This window comes from Castanea sativa, chromosome 1 (assembly GCF_040712315.1).
Source record: "Castanea sativa cultivar Marrone di Chiusa Pesio chromosome 1, ASM4071231v1".
Lineage (NCBI taxonomy): Eukaryota > Viridiplantae > Streptophyta > Magnoliopsida > Fagales > Fagaceae > Castanea > Castanea sativa.
The window spans coordinates 13,007,233-13,030,593 of record NC_134013.1 but is presented as its reverse complement, the minus strand read 5'-3'; the positions used below and the strand labels follow the sequence as shown (position 1 = coordinate 13,030,593).

The 23,361-nt window shown below is 37.9% G+C and overlaps 1 protein-coding gene across 2 annotated transcripts; it reads right to left on the bottom strand.

The window, feature by feature from the left end:
• Positions 1-268: 268 nt before the first annotated feature.
• Positions 269-23,252, bottom strand: LOC142611727 (calcium-dependent protein kinase 29-like). Of its 2 annotated transcripts, XM_075783848.1 has the most exons (8): positions 22,359-23,251; positions 19,903-20,046; positions 18,382-18,534; positions 17,954-18,069; positions 1,674-1,841; positions 1,342-1,469; positions 658-757; positions 269-543 (listed from the first exon to the last, which is right to left on the bottom strand). In XM_075783848.1, exons 1-8 carry the CDS (start codon positions 23,080-23,082, stop codon positions 457-459), a joined length of 1,620 nt encoding a protein of 539 aa, XP_075639963.1. In that variant the 5' UTR covers positions 23,083-23,251; the 3' UTR covers positions 269-456. The 2 variants fall into 2 exon arrangements, with proteins under 2 accessions (XP_075639963.1, XP_075639970.1); XM_075783855.1 differs by lacking the exon at positions 17,954-18,069 and having other exon boundaries at positions 1,674-1,834; positions 22,359-23,252.
• Positions 23,253-23,361: the final 109 nt, after the last annotated feature.

Below are 23,361 nucleotides of genomic sequence, written 5' to 3'. Positions count from 1 at the left end.
GCCTTTTATTCCATGTGAAGTCAATTACTTTAGGCTTCTTCGTCAAATTATGCCAAGTTCGTTTTCACATTCGAGTTTCCTTATCAAAGACACAACCCAATTCCCCCAAAATCTGTCTTGGAACGACACTGATCAAGTCATTGCAACACCCGAACAACAAAAGTTTTCTAAACGTTAAAACCCATAGAAAAAAAAAAAAAAAAAAAACCAATGATGTTCTGTTGATAATTTGACACATGGGAAAGCAAATTTTGGAACATAATAGATATTCAATTTTGAACTGGTTATTATTATTGGGTTTTTTTTTTTTTTTGGCTTTATATATATGAACAATTACAACAGTGGTCTGATGAGCTTATTAACATTGGGAATGGCATAGATATTGATACGCTAGAGTGGACACTGGAGATGGAGATTGATCTTCTTGCAGAGGCATAGAACATTGGAGGTTTTAACTTAATCTCTGTTTCCCCCCATAATCTGTTGTTCCCCTTCTGGCCTTCTCATCATCGCTACAAACTCATCATAATTGATTCTCCCGTCCTACATATATCGAATAATAATTAGAATGACTCATGTAAAGAACACCACAAAAAGAAATTAAGGGGAAGAGGAAAAAAAAGAATAGAGGATTAGGATTCAAGTCAAGATAATTACTTTATCAGTATCAACATCTTCAAGTACTTCATCGATAGTAGCTTCATCCCCCATTCCATATTGAGTCATAGCTTTTCGTAGTTCTTCTCTAGTGATAAATCTGGTGAAATTTATACGAGTGCATAGGAAAATGTCATAAGTGAGTGTTCTAACTTCTAGCACTTAAAATAAATAAATATATATATATATATATATTAAATACTTGAATTAATTATGTAAAAATGAAGATCTGATTTTGAAAATTTTGTTCAGTCCCCATAGATTTTTGGAAATTTTCTCACGTAAAAGGTAATTTTGATTAAGGGAAATGCTAAAATCAAATTTGGGCAAAAGGTTTAAGCATTATATATAAGAAAATACTAACGGATGCTCTTAGAGTATTGGTTAACAATCCATTTAAAAAAAGATTTTATAAGAAAAGAAAAAATTGCAATTAATATTTTGACAATTTTTTTCATTTTCTATAAAAGTGGTATAAAAATTTTCTTAAAATGAATGGTTAACTATTACACTAAGGTACCCGTTAACATGAACCTTATTAAAAAGGGAAGTGCATTATTCAAAGAATCAGCATACTAGCCAATAGTCATATGGCCCAGTGGCATCCATTCCCTTATGTGTAGTTTAGTTTTAGAGGTTGAATCCCCTTGTTTATACTTGGCCAAAAAAAATCAGCATACTAACCCGCTGTCATCCTGGTCAAAGTACTTGAATGCCTTATACAAGTGCTCATCCCTCTCGAGTTTATGGCGATGCATAGTAGCAGTAATGAATTCTGAATAATCAATAATCCCATTCTTGTCAACATCAGCCTGGCAGAAGAAAATATAAAGGTTGAACTCTCTCATTAGGCAAGCCAAAGGGAAATGATGTAAATACTTGAGCTTATTTCTTGAAGAAGTGAATGAGTCAAAACAATTTTGTTAAATATCACAACAAATAGTACCCCCCCCCCCCCCCCAAAAAAAAATCAGCAAACTGATAAAAGGAGAACAGGATAGCAGTACAGTACTTACAGCATCCATCAACTGCTTAATTTCTGTTTCAGAAAGCCTAGATCCTAGCCTGGTCAATCCAATTTTGAGTTCTTCAAGTGTGATTGTACCGCTTTTGTCAGTATCCATGTTGTTGAACATCTGTTTCAGACCTTTTATATCTTCTTCTGAAAGGTTCTCTGCTATTACCTTAAAAAAATCAAATTTCTGTTACTAGGAAAACGAGTAAGAGAAAAAGCCTAAAGAAAATTAAGGGCAATCAATTAATCATCAATGTTACTTGGTCTAGCCATAGGTTCTTGTGAAGAAAATCAAAAACCTATCGGTAAAGAACTTGCACAAAGACCATGGGCCTAACCAGGATACTAAATTTTTTTTAAGAAACTGGAATAGACAATTGTTTTTTTAATTTTTTTTAGCTATAGAAATTCTACTCTCCACACCCTACAAACACTTATACTTGTGAAGTGACCATCGCACCAAAGGTGTGCGGTAGTAGGACTAGACAATTGTTGTTTACTCTATATCTGTGTTATAGGGGTGTTCACCAAAACCACAAAAACCGCACTAAAACTGCCCATAAAATGGCATACCATTTTGCACCGCAAGTAACAGTGCACCACACCCTCTCTATATAGTAATATATTTATTTTTTTTAATACTAAATATATTATTAATATTTTAATAATCTTAGTTTTCAAAAAAAAAAAACTACCGCGCACCCTTGGTGCAATGGTCACCCCACAAGTATTTATACTTGTAGGGTGTTGGGGGTAAGGGCCGAGATTCAAGTCTCCAAGAGAGAGCTCCACACACATATACATTTAGATTAGGCTAGAGTAGAAATTTTATCTTATATATATATAAAGGCTTAATAACTCTTGCAAGTGTTGATTAGTAAAACTAGCTCAAAATAAAGAAAAACTAGCTTAATAGTTAATTTGGCCCAAAACAAAAGGAAATATCAGCTTTGGACTTGTTAGGAAAAGCCCAAAATTTGAAAAATATACTAGCTTCAAATCTCATCTTATACACTGCACCGTTCATGTGTTCGCAAAAATGAGGTGTGGTGCGGTTATGGTTTTGGCTAAACTCTAAATTGCACCACACCGCACCGCCCATTTGACCACAAAAATAAGATGCGGTGCAGTTATAGATTTGGCTAAACCGCATCACAAAATACGGTGCTAAAATTGGCCCTAAACCATACTGCATCGAAAACACCCCTATGACTATGTATTCTGTGTAAGGAAAGAAACATTCAAATATTTTTTTATTTTTAGATGAATTTTGATTGCCTTTCCTAATTATAAACTCTAATCCATTTTATATATATATATATATATATATATATATATATATATATATATATATATATATATATATATTAAAGTTGAAGTGTAACATTTATTATTGCTATGCTCTTGTTGAGCCACATCAACCACTGATTTCCAATATTCTCTCTCTCTCTCTCTCTCTCTCTCTCTTTTAAATCTTTTTTTTTCCTTATTAATTTTCTAACTTATTGTTATACTTTCTCCAATCTTTCTCCTCTCTTTTACTTTTTCATCTCTCCTACTACTATCTATTTTTTAATATTACTTTTCCTCTAACCCTTTATCTTCCTTTATTTTTTGGCTTTTCTTATTCCCCTCTTCTTACTACAAATTTACAATTCTCTTTTTGATTCTATACATAGTTTTCCCACTCACAAGAGGTTATTTCTCTCTCTTTCTCTTTCTTAAAATTTTGTTTTTCATTTTTTGGAGGATTTAAAAAAAAAAAAAATTTCTTGCATCACTACTTTAGGTTGATGAATTTTTATATTATTTGGAACTTTACTTTGGGTTGATGTGATTAAGTTGTGTTTTTTAGTTGTTATCTTTTTTCTTCTATTTGATTTCATAGATGTTATCCTATTATATTATAAAGATAGTGTTTAAAAATATAATGTTATTTTATTACATAATATAATATGACTTGAATAATTTGGTGTTTAGTACTATTTTTTTTTCTTCTTCTCTTATTATTTTCTATAAATTTCTTATTATTCTCACTCACATTTTCTCTTTGAAAAAGTGGTTATTCTTTCTCTCTCTTGATTTTTTATTCTTTCTTTCAACCTTACTTTATATTGATGAATCATTGTGATTTTTAAAACTATATTTTAGATTCATACGTTTTGGAGTTGTATTTTTTAGTTTCCTAATACAAGTAGACACACACACACACACACACACACTCTCTCTCTCTCTCTCTCTCTCTCTCTCTCTTAGTTTTTGTTTGATTTTTTAAGTTAATACTTGAATATTTTGGAAACAAGAATTCAAGTTAATATCAAAACACAATCTTGACTATACTAATTACTGATTGGCACTTGGTCTATTTCATTTTATTTTGGTGCATTTCATCAATTCAGTCCAATTTGATCTACTTCAATCTACTTTGGTCAATTTAGTCCAATTCAGTCTAGTTCGCTTCAATCAATTCAGTCCAGTTTGGTCCATTCCTTTCAATGCGGTCCATTTTGGTCCAATTTGGTCCACTTTGATCTATTTCAGATCACTTCGATCTAATTCTATGTACCTACTTAAGAATGGGAAAATAAAAGTTTGGGTTGAGTAATATCAATTGTAATTACATGATAAGTTTTTTATTATCATAATTATCTCCTTAAGAGAATGAGAATTTGAATAATAATTTTGAAATTTAAAAATTTTAATTGTACCCAAAAAAAAAAAACCAGGAAAATATAATGTGCAGGGTACAGGAATTCCCATAAGGTAATTGCTCCACGTGTCATACTCATGGCCAAGAAGGACTACTGTCTTGCCGAGGAGGCCACGGCCTTGGACTGTAAGGTCACGTCAATAGCACGTCATCAGAGGAGATCGTACTATGTAGATAGAGTTTCAGGGAAGGGACTAGCACTAACATGATTAAAAAGTTGGTGGTTGCCACCACATTTAATGCATTCCACCAAACCTCCTAGCTGCATTTATGTGGAGAAGACTTTTGAATAGTGTTGTCTTGGCTGCCGCAACTCACAAGGGGATTAGGAAGGTGTCTGATGGAATGGGCACTCAAGTAATGGCCTGAATGGTCAACAAATAAAAAGCCTAGACCATCTAAGGGGGGCTATATAATGTAAGGAACCCTTTAGGGACAAAAGGATCAGAAAATAGGAAGAGAAACATTGTAATGCAAAGAACTGAACTTATAACTCAATTGAAAAGATAAATATACAAGATCTAGTCTCCTTGGACTGTGCCAAGGATGATTTACTATGGGCAAAACCTTTTTATTCTTATTTTCTTTTCATTTGGGCTCACTATAATTGTTATTTGATTCATTAAAGTCTAGTTTTCCAGTACACTTTCTATAAATTTATTGTATTGGGCTCTTTGAGCGTAGATCATTTTTCCCTTTAGGCTTGGGCTCCAAATTAGGTCTTTACAATTGGCACCGTCTGTGGAAATTACTTAAGCTTTAGTGAAAACAACATATGATTATGGTAGGCTCAAGGCCAAACCGAAAGGAATCTATGGGGTCCTAACGTCAAGATGAGCGGGGAAGGGACTAGGAGGTTAGTATGCATACCACACATACCAGTAGGAGCCAGTCCAGGGGTAGGAGCCACGTCTCTCAAGAAGCAACTACTAGAAGCATGCAATTAGAAATTGATCGTTTAAGAAGAAAGTTGCACCGAGAGTGACGTAGAGTAACTCCTTCAAGTTCTAACCATTCTTCTGATGGTAATAATGATCATAGCTTCTGGCACAGGTCAAGGACTCCTCCTAGTGAGTCTTTTTCATACAACGAGGAGCGTCGTGATAGGCAAGGGAGGAGAAGCCCATCACATAAAGGCTCAGGCAACAATGCCATGAGTAGGGCTCTGAATCAGATCTCCAAGTCACCTTTTACCAGAGAAATTAAGGAAGGAAGGCTCCCCTAGCGGTTTAGTAAGCCAACATTTACCATCTACAATGGTAGGACGGACCTCGTGGAGCACATGAGCCATTTTAACCAGAGAATGACTGTGCACTCTAAGAACAAAATTTTTGATGTGCAAAGTGTTTCCATCCAGCTTAGGGCTTGTGGCAACAAGGTGGTTTAATGGCCTAAAGGAGGGTTTTGTTTGCTCTTTTAAGGGGCTTACAAGGGCCTTTGGTTCTCGTTTTGTAACTTGTAATAGGGTTCCTCGACCTTTGGATTTCTTGCTGTCTATGGCCATGCGAGAGGGGGAAACCTTAAAGACGTGCTCTGACCAATAATGGGAGATGTTTAATGAAATTGATGGAGATTTTGATGACGTAGCTGTAAGGATGTTTAAAGTCGACTTGCCTGCCGAGCAGGGTTTAAGGAAATCATTGACAAGGAAGCCAGTTAGTAATGTGTATCAACTCATGGATTGCATTGATAAGTATAAACGGGTTGAGGAGGACTAATAACTGGGTAATGGCAAGGCTAAGGTGGTCCTTTAGGATAGGAGGGACTTTAGGTCGGACAAGTACAACAATAAGGATAGGTGGTCCTCGGAGGGATTTTTTTGGGCAATCTGGGGTTGTTGCTGCTCAAGTGGTTAGCACGGTGTTCTAAGAACTAGTGCATCAAATTTTAGAAAAAAATTAAGAATGAACCATATTTTCAATGGCCAAACAAGATGGAAGGGAATCCCGCAAGGCGTAACCAAAGCCTTCATTGTTAGTACCACCAAGAGTGAGGGCATACTACGGAGGATTGTAGAACCTTGTGGAATCACCAAGAGCAGTTGGTCCGAGGTGGTAAGTTAAAACAGTTTTTATATTACCCCAATAGATAAGGAGGTCAGGCAGGGACAGGATCACAGAGAGATGCTTCTTCAAAGCCACCTCTGGGCACAATAAACGTTATTCTTGTTGCCCTAGGAAGGACTAGTTCTTACCCCTCTAGGGTGTTATCTATAGCTTAGTCACCCCCAGAGGACTCCTCCCCTAAGCTAAAGAGAAGTAGGGTGGAAGTCCAACCAACGCTGAGTTTCTCTGACGAGGACAAGGTTGGTACCTTGCAGCCACACGACAACGCATTGGTGGTTACCCTCAGGATAGGAAGGCATGTTGTGAAGCGATTATTGGTTGACCAAGGCAGTGGGGTAGAGATTATGTACCCTGATTTGTATAAGGGGCTAAAACTGAAACCAAAGGATTTGACCGGTTATGATTCACCCTTGGTAGGTTTTGATGGGAATGTGGTTATACCACAGGGTCAGATCAAACTACCAGTACAAGCAAGATCAAAGATAGTAGAGGTGAACTTCATTGTAGTGGATGCTGACTCCTCCTATACTGCCATCGTGGCAAGACTCTAGCTGCATGCCATGGAGGCCATCTTTTCCACCTTACACTTGAAGGTGAAATATCCATCTAGCGACCAGATTGAGGAATTGGTTAGGAGCCAGTCTATATAGCCAAGCAGTGTTTAGTTTCTGCTATCAGGCATCAAGCTGAAGAGGAGCCCTCGGCCTCTGCCGAGCAAGGCTTATAGCAATCAAAGGAGCCAATATTATTTACAAAAATGGTAGAAGTGGCGAGGTGTGAGGAATTGGAAAAGGTTGTTATAAGTAATGATTGGGAGAAGTTCTTTCAAGTCAAGCTCAGTTGCCTCCTCGGGAGAAGGAAGAGCTGGTAGTATTTCTTAGAGAGAATATTGATGTGTTTGCATGGAGTACTTACGAAGCTCTTGGGGTGGACCTAAACTTCATTTGCCACTATTTGAATGTCAACCCGACCGTTATCCCCAGAAAGCAACCACCTTGGCACTCATCTAAGGAGCATTCTGATGCTGTCAAGGACGAGGTGATCAAGCTTAAGCAGGTTAGGGCTATTAAAGAAGTTTTTTACCCTAATTGGCTGGCTAACACAATGGTGGTGAAGAGGAAGAATGAAAAATGGTGGGTATGTGTAGATTTCATAGATTTGAATAAGACTTGCCCCAAGGATCCCTTTCCCATGCCTCGTATAGATCAATTGGTTGATGCAACTGTAGGTCATCCTCAGATGAGCTTTTTAGATGCTTTTCAAGGGTACCATCAAATACCTTTAGCTTTGGATGACCAAGAGAAAACTGCTTTTGTTACTCCTACTGGAAATTACCATTACAAAGTGATACCTTTTGGTTTAAAGAACGCGGGATCCACCTATCAGAGGATGATGACCAGGATGTTTGAGCCACAACTAGAATAAAATATTGAGATCTATATAGATGATATGGTGGTGAAGAGCAAGTTAGAATCCAAGCACGTTAGTGACCTCAAAAACATTTTTGGAATATTGAGGAAACACAAGCTGCACCATAGTGCTTCTAAATGCTCTTTCGTTGTTAGTTTAGGAAAGTGCTTGGGATACATGGTCACTCATTGCAGAATTGAGGTCAATCCTGATCAGATTAGAGCAATTAACAATTTGTTACCTCCTCAGAATCCTAAGGAAGTCCAGAGATTAAAGGGGATGACTGCTGCCTTGAACCAATTTATCTCTCGATCAGTAGATAGGTGCATACATTTCTTCCAATTGTTGAATAAGTGGAAAGGGTTTCAGTGGACTGAGGAGTGCTCCCTAGCCTTTTAGCAGTTGAAGGAATACCTTTCTTGGCCTCCCTTCATGTCCAAGCCTGAGAAAGATGAAGTCTTGTTTGCTTACATTGTTATAGCTCCCCATGTTGTTAGCTTGGTACTAATACGAGTTGATGATGGGATTCAAAGGCCAATCTATTATGTGAGCAAATCCTTACATGAAGCAGAAATCCGGTACCTACCACTGGAAAATGCCATATTAGCAGTAGTGCATACAACACGTAAACTCCCCCATTATTTCAAAGCTCACATGGTGGTGGTGTTGACTCAACTTCCTCTTAAGTCCCTACTTGGGAGAGCTGACTACACGAGGAGGATTGCTAGATGGGGTACAATTCTAGGGGCCTTTGATATCAAGTCTATGCCTTGCACCTCTATTAAGGGCTAAGTTCTTGCCAACCTGGTGGCCGAGTTTACTAAACCTTCTATAGAAGAAGCAGGAGAAAAGCAAAACATGGATGAAAAATCAGTTGGAGTAATCTCTTTACAAGAACCTTTATCTTGGAAGGTATACGTTGATGGCGCAGCTAACCAAAGAGGATCCAACATGGGATTGGTTATGGTATCTCCTAAAGGGATTGTTATTAAGAAATCCTTAAGCTTGGGTTTCTCGGCCACAAATAACGAGGCTGAGTATGAGGCATTGTTGGTGAGAATGACTATAGTTCAAAAAATGAAAGGAAAGGTGTTGAAGGTATTTTCGGATTCTAGGCTGGCTTTTGGATAAATGGAGGGTGAATTGGAAGCCAGGGATCTGAGGATGCAAGAATACTTAAGTTAAGTCAAACATTTACGAACAGGGTTCATGTCCTTTACCTTACAATAAATCCCTAGAAGCAAAAATACTCATGCGGACTCTCTTGCCTTGCTCGCAACTTCCTCGGGTCATCCTAGTTAAAGATTTGTGTAAACCTGCCGAGGTAAAGAAAGACATGGTGCAAGTTCATCAGATTAGAGTGAGACCTAGTTGGATGGATTTCATAGTTCCATTCCTTAAGAGTGACATTTTGCCTGAGGAAAGGGGGGAGGCAGATAAAGTTCGAAGAAAGGCTCCTCGATTTTGGTTATCCGAGGACCAAAAATTGTATAAGCGTTCTTTCTGTAGACCGTATTTGCTGTGTATACATCTCGAGGCAGTGGAACCCCCTAGAAGAGCTACACGAAGGGATTTGTGGGAGTCATATAGGGGGCAGATCTTTATCTCACAAGGCCCTCACCCAAGGATACTGGTGGCCAAGTATGCAAAGAAAAGCGCAAGAATATGTGAAGAAGTGTGACCAATGCCAGAGATTTGCCCCAAACATTCACCAACTTGGTGGTGTTCTTAATCCTCTTTCTAGTCCTTGGCCTTTTGCACAATAGGGTTTGGATATTGTGGGACATTTCCTTAAAGTAGCAGGAAACAGGAAATGACTTTTGGTTGGCACTGATTACTTCACTAAATAGGTTGAAGCTGAGCCTTTGGCAAACATTAGAGATGTGGATGCTAAGAGATTTGTGTGGAAAAATATTGTCACTCGATTTGGGATTCCTCACGCCATCATGTCGAACAATGAGTTTCAATTTGATAGCAAGGCATTCAGGAGGTATTGTTGTGAAATGCGTATTAAGAACAGATATTCAACTCCAACTTATCCCCAAGAAAATGGATAGGCTAAAGCAGTGAACAAAGTCATAGTAAATGGGCTCAAAAAGAAGTTGGATGATGCCAAGGGCAAATGGGTGGAAGAGCTGCCCCTTGTTCTTTGGACATATAGAATTACCCCTTTTAGGCCCATGGGTGAGACTCCTTTCTCCCTGACTTATGGGGCCGAGGTTGTAACTCTTCTCGAGACTAGATTCCCAACACTAAGGACAAGTTTGTTTACTCTATATAGCAATGAGGGGTTACTAGAGAAGAACTTGGATCTAATTGAAGAACGAAGACAAAATACCATGGTTCAGTTGACATATTATCAGCAAAAGCTTAAGCAAAGGTACGACTCAAATGTGAAGTTAAGACTGCTAGCCCCTGGAGATTTGGTATTACAGAAGGTTTTAGGTTCTGCAAAGAACCCAGTATAGGAAAAGTTAGGACCCAATTGGGAAGGGTCATACCATATCACCTCAGTAACTGGGATAGGAGCATATTTCTTGGAAGATCTAGACAAAAAAATTGTACCACACCCTTGGAATATAAATAACCTACGAATGTATTACTATTAAAAAAAATGTATTTCTACTGTGTTTTGCTTATGAAATTATTTGTTGTACTAACTATTTGTTTAAGTATTAAACAGAACATTGGTCATGTCTGGCTCCTCGGACTGCATACCTTGGGTAAATTAATACTTTTTACTATTTACTTAAGTATTAAACAGAACATTAGTCATGTCTGGCCCCTCAGACCACATACATTGGGTAAATTAATACTTCTTACTATTTGTTTAATTATTAAACAGAATCGTGGTCATGCCTGGCTCCTCGGACCAGGGGCGGAGCCAGGGGGGGTCGAGGGGGGGCACCAGCCCCCCCAGGCCCCCCAAAAAGAATCTGAAGTGCTGGTGCCTTATAACAAATTTAAGAAAAAATAGTATAGTATTTTGCTATCTTATAGAGTTTCAGTCCAAAAATATAGTATTTTTCTTAAAAAGTTCTATATTTTAAGAAGTAATAGTATTGTTCTATTATTTTATTTTATATTATGTAGGTCTTATTACATTAAAATATCACTAAAATATGTGTGTATTATTTTTTTTATATCAAGTAAATAATATACATATACATGTCCTAATGAATGTTTATAGTGTATATAAATTTTGCCCCCCCTGAAGTCAAATCCTGGCTTCGCCACTGCCTCGGACCACATACCTTGGGTAAATTAATACTCCTTATTACTTTTCTAAGTATTAAACAGGACCTTGGTCATGCTTGGCTCCTCGAATCACATACCTTGGATAAATTAATACTCATTATTTTTTAAAGTATTAAACAGAATCTTGGTCATACTTGACTCCTCGGACCAAATACCTTGGGTAAATTAATATTTTTCAGTATTATTTAAGTTTTAAACAAAACTTTGCTTATGCCTGGTCCCTCAAACCACATGCCTTGGGTAAATTAACACTCTCTACTACTTATGTGAACCCTCAATCACCTGCCCTAGGGAAATTAACACTTAGTGAACCCACCAAGGATGGGACCCCAGCATATGCATCATCACACGAAAACAAGGACTCACCCTAGGCCTTGGAAAAAGTATTTTGAGGGTACATTAAGGTACTCTTAAAATAAGGTACTCTTTTCCTACTAGGTGCTTTGCTTACTTCTGAGGACTCAGGCCTCCCTTGTTATTTACATAGTTTTCAATACTAACACATAGTCATTTTTTTATCATTGTTTACATGGGTTTACTTTATCTTAGTAAACAACAAATCATCTCCATTCACTTTTGTTAAAGCAAGGGTGTTCACTCTTAGAAGCATCATTAACCTAAAGCCTCCGCAAAGGGCAAACAAGGAATATAGCTAACCAAAGATAAATATTGTGAACAAAAAGAGAGGTTCACCAAATGAAGGTTAAAGTCTTTTCATTAAATAGAGGAGTAGTTACATTATAGACAGAGGCAAACTGCCATGACAAAGAAAATAAAATAAAATGATGCTATTACAATAACAAAAGAAGAAAAGAAAGAGATCCTAAGTTACGCCTTGGCATTGGGAGGAGGGTCTTCCTTGCTGCCCAGCTAGGAGACATGTGGGTCAGCGGCCTTGGGATCAGCCCCCATTGATTTGGTTTTAACGTTCTTTGCTTTGGGAGCAGCATCTTTAGCCTTAGGAGCAACATCCTTGATCTTAAGGGCAGCTTTTGGACCCTTTGCCTCTGACAGGGCCTTGACCTCCTTGCCTTTGCCCTTCTCCTCTAGCCTAGGACCACCCTAGCCAGCCCCCTTACTCTTAGCCACCTCAGCCCCCTGGCCTTGGTCACCAACTTGTCTAGGCCCTTTGGAGACCTTGGGAGGAGGAAGAGAGGCCTGGGTGACAGAGGGCTGCTTAGAGGAGGTATGTGCAAGGACAGTGGGAGGCGGGAGTGCAACTGGAACTTCATAAATATCTAAAGGGTAGTAGACATTCTTAGCCTTCCTCCACTCTGAGGTAATAGAGACTCTTGCCACATTAAGGGCTTTTGTCCACACCATCTGGCAGTAGTCCCTGCAGACCTTAACCAGCTCATCTGCCAAGTGGGCCTCGGTCTCTTCTACCTTAAGGTTATAGGATACCTGCACCAAGGTCTTTGCGGCTTCCTTGATCATTCGGGCGGCTTCCTTGGCCTTGCCCAGATCCACCTTTAGCTCCAAGACCTGCTGTTTGGTTGTGGTTAGCTCTATTTCAGCATAATGGAGCTTCTTGCGTTGCTCCTCAGCCTGGTCTTCGGCGTTCTTACGCCCAGCCTCAACACTCCTTCTCCCCCTCTCCTCCACAGTCAGCTTCGCAGTAAGCTCCTTGTTTTTCTGCTCAGCTACACCCATGGTCTTGTTAGCCTCGGCCCAAAGGTCAGCCTCGACTTTAGCCTCATTTCGGGCATCCTTCACCCATTCCTCAACAATAAACACCTCTTAGATGGCTTGCACAAAAGTGACGAACAAGCACGTTATTTAAAAAGAAAAAAAGAAAAAGGGGGAAGAGATAACCAAACAAGATGTCAGTAAGACATGCTGAGGAACTTACCAAGGCTAGATCCCTCTTCAAGGATAGAAAGAGGTCTGGCTGCCTCATTTTCTTTAACGCAGCCATGTCCTTAGGCAAAAGGATGGGCTGCTCTAAGGCGTCGGCCAGATAATGGGCATGCCCTTTTTGGAACTCCCTAATGGTGGAGTTCCGAGGAATAGCTGCCCCGTTCAACTCTAGCCGAGGGTCCCAAGTGGGGTTTTGGTGGCACACCTTGCCACATCATGGTCCTCCCACACCTGGCCCTTGGTCATTTTTTGCTATTTTGACTCCTTTTGGTGGACCACCTCCCCCTCATCGGCTCCATCCTTCTCTTTCCTTTTCTTCTTCGGGTTAGGTATGGGGAGCAAGCTACCTGTAGGAGGAAAAGGAGGGGGCTGGAACATCGAAGAGTCCTTGGACGTGGATCCCTTGCCCCTGTCCGCAAGGAAATCTCTCAAGCCCATTTTGCTGTTCAAGGCCATCTCTTCTTCTTCTTCCTCTAAGCTGTTGTCTAGACGAGCAACCATGAGACAAGGGGTGCGAACACCCGAAGTTCTGTCAAACTCGCCCTCCGCGTCCAAGATGTGAATGATAGGATCTCCCTGCTCCTCCCTCCCTTCCTTAAGTTGAAATTGGTCAAGGATCTCTTTGCTCCTCCCTTCCTTGAGTGACAGGTGTAAGGAAGCATTTTCTTCCCTCGGAGTCATTGTTTCAAGAGAAGCACGTTAGGAAGGCCAGTAAACTTGCACGATATCTTCTCAGGCTAGAAAACCTGGCATCAAGATGTCAATGTAGGCTAGCCGAGGGTCGCCTGCTTTGATCGCGTTGCCTACCTCCTAAAAATTATCGGATAAGGGCTCGAAGTCGAAGATGAGGTGGATAGCCCTTAGTTGCCTGTCTTCACTCACGAACACCTCGACTCGTAGCACCTTGTTAAGATCCTCAACATTGACAAAATTAATGTTAGGAGCTACGTACCTTTTATCTACAAAAACAGCTGAGAAGCAAAATCACGATTAGAAGGATGAACACTAAGTCAGAAAAGAAAGTAAAAAATAAAATAAAAATAAAAAAAGAAGAAGCAAAAAGAGAGCCATAAAACTAAGTTCTGTGTCAAATGACCTAAACCTAGGGAACCCCACCTGGCTCCCCCTCTCAGGTTGGGCAGTAAAGACCGTCGTGCCATTCTCCAGAAGGGATTAGGTAGTCGTCCTTCATGCCCTTGTTGGACTTGGGAAGACACGAGACGAGCCTAACAACTAAGGACCTAGACTTGAGGTAATACCCCAAGTCAGCGAGCGAATGACACTCATACATCCAAACAACGTCGTGCTAGGTAAAATTCAGACCCATGTGCTCATTGAGAGCGTCAACACTACCCAAAACCCTAAATAGGTTGGGCACGCATTGGTGGGGGCACAACCTATGGGCAAGTAAGTAGTCCCTAGCTACGCTACCTATGGGGAATGTCATTCCTCCTTCTATGAAGGCGATCATGGGAATGACGGCCTCCCCCTCATTCCTATGGGTAAGCCACTACCCCAGAGCACAGTACTGTAGGGAAACTCCTAGGAGAATGTGGTATTTAGCCCTAAATCCCTCCATACCGGAGGGAGAATCTATGAGGTGAGCAAATCTACCCATCTAAGTAGACTAGAGAGAGGCGAAGGAGATATTTGAGAAAAAGATGTAGAAGGTAGAAGGCCGAGGAGAAAATAGTCTAAAAATGAAAAACTTACAAAAATAAGGATGAGGGACGCCTCAGAAGCTTCTCGAGAACTGGAAGATACTAGAAATCTTGGAAGTTTAGGAGTGTGGGAAGTCTAGGGAGTTCAAAGATTTGTATAGTAGGAAAAATGAACTCCAAGTGCCTTATATAGGAGGCGGGTTTGGGTGGGAGTTATCCCGCCCAAAATTCAAGGAGAAATGCCAACTGTAGAATCTTCATCTCACCGCAGGATGTGGGGAACAGAGCGCTGCTTGGAGTATTTAATGAGACGTTGCGGACTCCGAAGTGTCAAGTACAGTTACAAGACACATGAAGCAACATTCTTACGTATAGGAGTCTAAGAAACGTGTTAAATTAATTACCTGAAGTCAAAGCTCCATTTCTCTCCTCTGATGGGAGGAAACAAATTAGAGTTTTAAGGGGCTATTGTAGGGTACAGGAATACCAGTGAAGTAATTGTGCCACATGTCATACCCTTGGCCGAGAAGGACTATTGTCTTGCTGAGGAGGCCACGCCCTCGGACTGTAAGGTCACGTCAATAGCATGTTATCAGAGGAGGTCGTACTGTATAAAAAAAGTTTTGGGGAAAGGGTTAGCACTGACATGATTGAAAAGTTGGTGGCTGCCACCACATTTAATGCATTCCACCAAACCTCTTGGCAGCATTTATGTGGAGAAGACCCCTGAACAGTGCTTTCTTGGCTGTCGTAACTCACAAGGGGATTAGGAAGGTGTCTGATGGGACGGGCACTCAAGTGGTGGTCTGGATGGTCAACAAATGAAGGGTCAAGATCATCTAAAGGGAGCTATATAATGTAAGGAACCCTCTAGGAACAAAGGGATCAGAAAATAGGGAGAGAAAAATTTTAACACCAAGAACTGGACTTATAACCAAATTGAAAAGATACATATACAAGATCTCGTCTCCTCAGATTGTGTCGAGGACGATTTGCTCTGGGCAAAACCTTTTTATTCTTGTTTTCTTTTCATCTTGGCTCACTATAATTGTTATCTGATTCATTAGAATCTAGTTTTCCAGTTCATGTACTGAGCTCTTTGGGCCTAGATCCTCTTTCCTTGTAGGCTTAGGCTCCAAATTTGGTCCTTACATAATGCATAACAACAATAGTTAGAAAAATATGAACCATTTCAAAAAAGAATAATGTCAATCAAAAATAATAAAATTATATATTTGTAAAAATAGAGTGATGGCAATCACCTTTTGAAATTGTTTAATTTTTAGGAAGAACAAATTATATACAATAAAATTTAGAAAATAAATTATACATATTCAGTATAAGTGTGTTATGATTTTTGATTATCATAATAATCTCTTTTAAGAAAATAAAGAATTTGAATAACTTATTTAATTACACACACACACACACACACACTCACATATATATTTATTTATTTATTGCTTGAAGGTATAATTAACCTCATTCAATTCATTTAAAAGTAATGACTTTAAAACAATGAGCAACTGCCCTAAAGATTAGATTTGTATATTCATAGCCTTTATTATTTGAAATACTTTCACTTAAATTTAGTCAAACCAAAGTGGTATGAAATACTACGTTAATGTGATTCAACAAAAGTGTAACAACAATAAATGTTATTATTAAGATTTTAAATATTACAAGTTTGAGATATATATATAGAATAGGCGCTTTCAACCCAAACATATCTTTTCCTATATGTAAATGCACAAAAATGGACCAAAATGGATTGAAGTGGACACAAATGGACCATATCGAACTAAATGGAAAGAAGTGGACTGAATGGGAACAAGGTGGATGGAATTAGACCGAATTGAACCGAATAGGACTAAAGTGAACCAAATAAGACTAAAGTTGACCAAATAAGAAAGAATGGACAGATTAGGACCAAAGCAAACATAATGGACTGAATAGGAACAAATAGGAATGAAGTGGATCAAATATGACCAATATAGACTGAATAGGACCAAAGTGGAGGGATTGAACCAAATAAGACCAATGTGGACCGAAAGACTGAATAGGACCAAAGAGGAGGGATTGGACCAAATAAGACCAATATGGACCGAAAGACTGAATAGGACCAAAGTGAACCGAATAGAACCAAAGTGGACCGAATAAGACTTTAAAAATATTTATCATTTTTATTGCATTTTTAGGTCTCATATTTTTAATTCCTAACGTCTTTTTTTGTATTTATTAACTCAAAACTAAATATTTTAACCCAAATATAATAAAATTTCATACTTTTCAGCCCAAAAATTAAGGGGAAAATGAATTTTGAGCTAACCTTGAAAATGCAACATACAAAAAGAATCAATTTAAGACTGAATTAGTATTTAATTTTTAGGAAGAACAAATTATACATTATACTACAATTATAAAATAATTAATTATTCTCACACATCACGTGAGTCATCTGCAACTAGTAGATCTATAAAATCAGTACACACAGACTTAACTGTTATAAGGAAGTAGATAGAACTCCTATGGGAATGAAAACATTCAATGTTTCACATTGGCACTAGAAAAGAGCTGGATTTTTTTTGGGGCAATTTAACACTATTTTGCTAACAATTTCATTAGTTAGCATATTTTTTAAACTATTTAGGAAACTAACATCTCGAATCTATTAGACTCAAGTTAGCCGTGGGAAATCGCATCTAACACAGTATATTTTTACAAATCTCAGAGAATAAAAGAAGAAAGAAGGAAAAGAAGAAGAAGACAAAGAAGAGAGACCCACGAAGAAGAAAAAAAAGAAGAAGAGACCCACGAACCCAGCACAGGAACTCAAGTATTAGAGGTTTGAGTTCCTTCACTGAACTCGAGTTTTAAACCCTCGAGATACTCTACTGGTTTGCAAAATAGTTTTGCAAACTTGACAACTAACTAAATAGTTGCTAAAATATTGCTAAATGCCAAATTTCCCCTACCCCATTCTATTTTCAAAACATCTATACGAGTCTACAATAGATTATGTATTAGATCATTTTCTGAACTGAAAGAAATTACGTAACCAATTTTCTACTCTAGTATCAGTTTTCATGAGTAATCCCTCTTGATGATTCCATTTTAAAGGCCACATTTCTATCTCCTAATGCTAAGTTAGTGAAATCGAGTTCGATTGTTTCCTTGGGACATATAATAATGCGTAACACTAGATACTTGCAATCATTCTGGACATCAATTCAACACATAACAACTCAATCATGTAACAATTTGAATATCAAGTTCTGAATAACTTAAAAACCTATATGATCGTTTCAAATCATACCTTCAGAGCGAGTTTTTTCATCTTATTCATTGTTCTAAATTGCTTCATCCTAATTAGAACGGCACTATTAGTAGGTCTGTCAGATGCGTCACCATCTTCCTTCAACCATGGATGTTCTGGTTTATATGCATAATGCAAATGATATTAATGGTTAGCTAGTCTAGTTCTCTGTGAAATAATGTTCTACAGCTCCAAATAGGGAAATGAAAAAAAGAAGAAGAAGAAGAAGAAGAAGAAGAAGAAGAAGAAGGGTGCAATATAGTGAGCATCTTAAATTGTTTCGTTGAACTGTTGAACCAAAACATCTTATATAAGCCATAGATTTGCGTGGACTTATCCAAGAGCCTCGGTATTTTAGGCATAATTAAATGGAACTCATTCAAAAGCAGTAAGCCTATTGAACTGTACACAAAGAATTATATACTAACCAAGAGCGTCAGCTACAGTAATTCGTTTCGTAGGGTTCATAGTTAGCATTTTTTTTATGAGATCCTTTGCGCTAGCAGATATAGAAGGCCATGGTGAGCTTTGCAAGTCAAGTTTGCCTTCTAAGATTGCATCAAATATGGCTTTCTCGGTTTCTGAAAAAAATAATAATAATTCACACATCAATTGTATAAATTAAATCAGAACAAAATACATGTTCTGACAGCGAGATATCAGTTTTTGGACTGGTAACATGTATCTCTTTGTAAACCAAAAGACAATTCAAGAAACTGAAATTACAATATGGATTACCGGCAAGTAACAAAGTAATTGTTTTTCAAATATCATTTTTAAACAAACAAACAAATAATACTTTATAATTGTCCTAACGAGCTTTTTAAAAATATTTTGAAGCCTAATAGAGTAATGTTGCAATTTTTTTTCGGTAAGTGTAATGTTGTAAAGTTAACTCAATTAAAATATGAAATTTACAATCTAATCTAATGCATTTTCAGCCAACAAATTAATATAATTAAAAAATTACAGGATAGTAAAAATTCTCATGAATCAATTTCACTTTATCATAGTAAACATTATAATTTTAATATATTAAAAACTACGGAATGTAAATTCTAAACCACAAGCCACCCCCATTGCATATAAAAACCAAGCAATTGATTCAATTGAAATAAAATGAACTTGTTCAAATGGTCTGATTGAATGAGAAAAAAGTGTAAAGGAAACTAGGGGAGTCTTTGATTATTGCAACATCATTAACTTTTTTTAAAAAAATTATAACTTGATACCTTATTTTAGTGGGGATAATAGACAAGTATTCAAAACTCTTCTAAAATCTTGAACCAACCCTAAATTTTTAAAAAGTTTCAATGGGGACAATCGTCCCCATTCAAGTGTATGTGGCTCCACCCCTAGTTTTTGGCCCGTTTTGTAACCCATCGTGAATCATGTGTGTAGGATATAAAAACTGTTGTTTTGGTGATTTGGTTTTCTTGTTGTTGTTTTTAAGAGAGTGAAAAACTATACGGCCGCACTTTATATTTTTCCCTGATAATAGTGAAATCCATGCAACTCTGTGGACGTAGGCAAATTACCGAACTACGTAAATGATGTCTTGTGCGTGTGATTATTTTTCTCTAACGTGTGTTTTCTCTATTTTTTTGTTTCTCATAGGTTTGGAAATTTTGTGTTAGTTCTCTACAATAATAGGGGAGGAGGGATTTGAACCTTGGACGTTTTTGTTGGAAATCCAAAGAGGTACTAATTAGCTCTTGGCAGTTGTGAAAGTCATTCTTAGACCTAGGATTTAATGCTAGTATTGGGTCTCTTGGGATGCAAGTGTGCTATTGTTGGATAGAAAAATCCATTTTCTTTGTGTACTTTGGAGTTTAGGACCCCTGCCTATTTTGAGCTTTATTGAATTAAAACTTCTTTGGTAATAAACTTACATCAATTACCCAAAAATAAACAATACCAACTGAATTGTAAGCAAACGCTTTACGTACCTCCCCAAAAAGGAGGCACCCCACTTAGAAGGATGTATAAAATGACTCCAGCGCTCCACATATCTATCTCCTTCCCATACTTTCTCTGCAATACCTCTGGGGCCACATAGTATGCACTTCCAACAATTTCCTTGTACACTTTCCCTGAAGAATATAAATTCATTTGTTCAGTATTAGTGAATGGAGAAATTGGTTAAACCAAAATATCCCTGCATGTAAACATAATAATTTCCGAGAAAACAAATTCGTAAAGTAGAGATTGCATTTGCCCCTCTTCCTTATTTTCTTGTAAGAAACATTAGAAGGTAAAATTAAGCCAAGAAATCTGCTACCCATTCATGAGACCAATCAAAATATACTGCATAAGTGCCTTGCATTTATCTTAATTGATGGCAATGTTTCTTGCCACAAAAATCATTGGCATAGTTATTACTATACAGAGAAGGCAAACATGTGTTTTTTGAATGAGCATGCATGTGTGATGAAAAAATTTGAAGCATCCATACGAGGATTGCAATCACGAACATTTTTAACCTCTTCTTTTATCCTTTTACACTATAAAGCATCCACAATAGATGTGTCAAATGTGTCAAATGCCAAATATTTGGCACATTTAGCACACCAAACACCAAAAAACTCTCTTTATCAAATGTGCTAAATGTGTCAAATATTTGCAACATACTATAGTACCCTCATAATTTGGCATGGTACAAACAAACAATGGCAAAATATATATTATTATTTTATTCCCATTTTCTCTCTCCTCGTCATAGATATCTCTCTCTCTGTCTTCTCATTTGTCTTCTCTCTCATCTATGTCTTCTCTATTCGTCTTCCACAGCACGCCAATCACCAATGGCCACCACTCGATGCCGCCGATCTCACCAAAGACCACCACTCAACGCCGCTGGCCATCTGTCTTTTCTATTCCGCTTCGAGTTTTTTTTTTTCCTTTTTTTTTTTTCGTTCACGTTTTTTGGCTATGGTTTGATGGGTGGGTTGGGCAATGAGTGGGTTCGAATGGGCAGATAAGTGGTGGGTGGGTTGTGGGTTATGGCAGTGGGTGGGTTGAGATGGTGATGGGCGGATCAGTGGTGGTGGGTGGGTCAGCTGGTGATGGGTGAATTGGTGATGGCGAATCGGTGGTGGTGCCGATCTCTGTTCTAATTTGTTTTTGTTTTTGTTTTTGTTTTTCTATTTTGGTGGTTGTGATTTGATGGTGGATTCGGCGGCAGTTGTGAGTTGATTCTGGTGGATTTTTTTTTTCTGGTGATTGTGGCCGCAACAATTTTTCTAGTTGTTGTTGTAGTTGCTGTTGTTGATGACGATGATGGGGAGGAATTTAATATATTATTTTAATGTGTTGTAAATATTATTTTAATGTATAGAATTGAAGAATAAAACACCTGATAAATAAGATATTGTAAAATAATGTGGTAAAATAATAAAATAAGCTTTTGATGTATCAAAATAGCTTCTTCTTTTTTTTGCAACATCTGCTATAAATGCTCTAATGGTAATATTACAGATACTAATGGCAGCTCCCTTCAGGCTATTATGTGTTAAAATGGAAGCCATCATCTGCTTTATCATAACTAGTATTAAGCTCATTCATAACTCAAATAATTTTTATGATGTCAACTTCAAGAAAGTATACAGTATACACTAGTCTTTATAGTGAAATGGTGCCAAGGGATATTTAGTGTTCGTCTAATGAGAAGCAAGCATGGTGGAGTGTCTTTATAAATTACCAATTTTTCAAAAACTTAAGCGGTTATAAAATGACAAATTTAATTATTTAACCATTATTCTAACACTTCTCATGTGTAGGCCCAAATCCTTCTAGGTTTGAAATCAAGATCAATGCTTTGATACCAAGATAAATAACCAATCTGTCTCAAAAACTTAATTTGTTAGAAAATTTGTAAATTTAATCGTTTAATCCTTATTCTGACATATCACACATCGATTCATGTAATTTTCTGTCTGATAACAAACACTCAAAAAAAAATTCCAGAAAAGCCTTGATTGCCAAGTAGAAGAACATAGCAGCAAGACTTTCATATAACTGCCAGAATTTCTCCAGTTGAATTTGAAGGTAATGTCTACACTACATCTAGTTGGCTAGTTGTCACTTGTCACCATGTGATGGAACCACAACGACGTGTTTTTTGTGTCCGTTTTCATTTTTATTATTAAAAGTTTAAAACCCGTTTACGTGGTTGACTAGTGTCTTTCAACATTGACTTCGTCAAGCTGACTCATTATTAAAAATTAATGAAATCACCCCCAACAAATTAGCAGATAAACCATGGATAAGGAATATGCAAACAAAACAAAACACTCATTTTGCAGAATTGAGTATTAAAAATCGAACCAAATGAAGCAATAGAAGGCAGCCCAATTGCTAGAATAATAGAAATAGTGCAACAAAGTGAACAAACTATATAACTAACCTTCTTCAATAAAGACAGAGTGACCAAAACCTGCAGCTTTAATGGGAGAATGATCATCCTTGCTAACCATCAAGAAATTCTCAGGCTTCAAGTCCCTATGCATCACCCCCATAAAATGGCACACATGAACCACATTCATAATCTGCCTACCAATCGAAGCAGCTTCACGCTCTGAATAGCTCCCTTTACTGATGATCCGGTCGAAAAGCTCGCCACCAGTGCACAATTCCATGACCAAATGCAGATATTGCTTGTCCTCATAAGCACCCTTGAATTCCACAATATTGGGTTGCCCTGTCAAGTGCTGCAGTATCAGAATTTCCCTCTTCACATCCTCAATATCTTTTGACTTCCCAAGCTTTCGCTTTGAAATGGACTTGCACGCGTATTTTCGTCCCGTGGCTCTCTCTGTACAAAGATAAGTAACCGCAAAATCACCTCTACCCAGTTCTTTTTCAAGAACATAGAGTGAGTTGATATCAACGTAAGGTCTTATAAGAACTTCTCCAACCTCTTCTGCAGGAGGAGCAGGCTTTGTTGGGAATGATGAAGAGGAAGAGGAAGGAAGAGTGGCTTTTTCTGATGTAGTTGGGCTAAACCGTTCTTGGGTACTCTTTGGAATTTGTTGTGGAGGTGGTGTATCGTCGGAGGAGTGTGAGGAGATTGGGATGTCACTGGATTTCTTAAAGCAGTTTCCCATTGAGGAAAACACACAGTTTCCCATTGAGGAAAACAGAGGAGGGTCTGAGAGAGAGTTTTAGCTTGTAGTGCTTTTGAGAATTTTATAATCTTCAATTTAGTTGCAAGAGCATAAGTTGATTTCAACTGCTCTACACTGCCTTTGTTGTTGTTGTTGTTTTTTTTTTTTTTTTTTAAATTTGTGCTTTGCTTTTTTTTTTTTTGGAAAGTATTTGTGCTTTGCTTTTGCTTCTTGGATGGTCCTAGGCATCATTCTTCATTTCTTCTATCTCTTTTTGCTCAGAGACGCTTTTGCTAAGAAGAG

What these genes read in the sequence shown, in the direction of transcription:
- LOC142611727 (XM_075783848.1), bottom strand. Translation starts at nt 23,082, where the DNA reads ATGGGAAACTGTGTGTTTTCCTCAATGGGAAACTGCTTTAAGAAATCC. An exon ending in CTCTGTCTTTATTGAAGAAG is followed by an intron (nt 20,047 to 22,358) that starts GTTAGTTATATA and finishes TATATTCTTCAG; the next exon opens with GGAAAGTGTACAAGGAAATT. An exon ending in TACTGTAGCTGACGCTCTTG is followed by an intron (nt 18,070 to 18,381) that starts GTTAGTATATAA and finishes CATATAAACCAG; the next exon opens with AACATCCATGGTTGAAGGAA.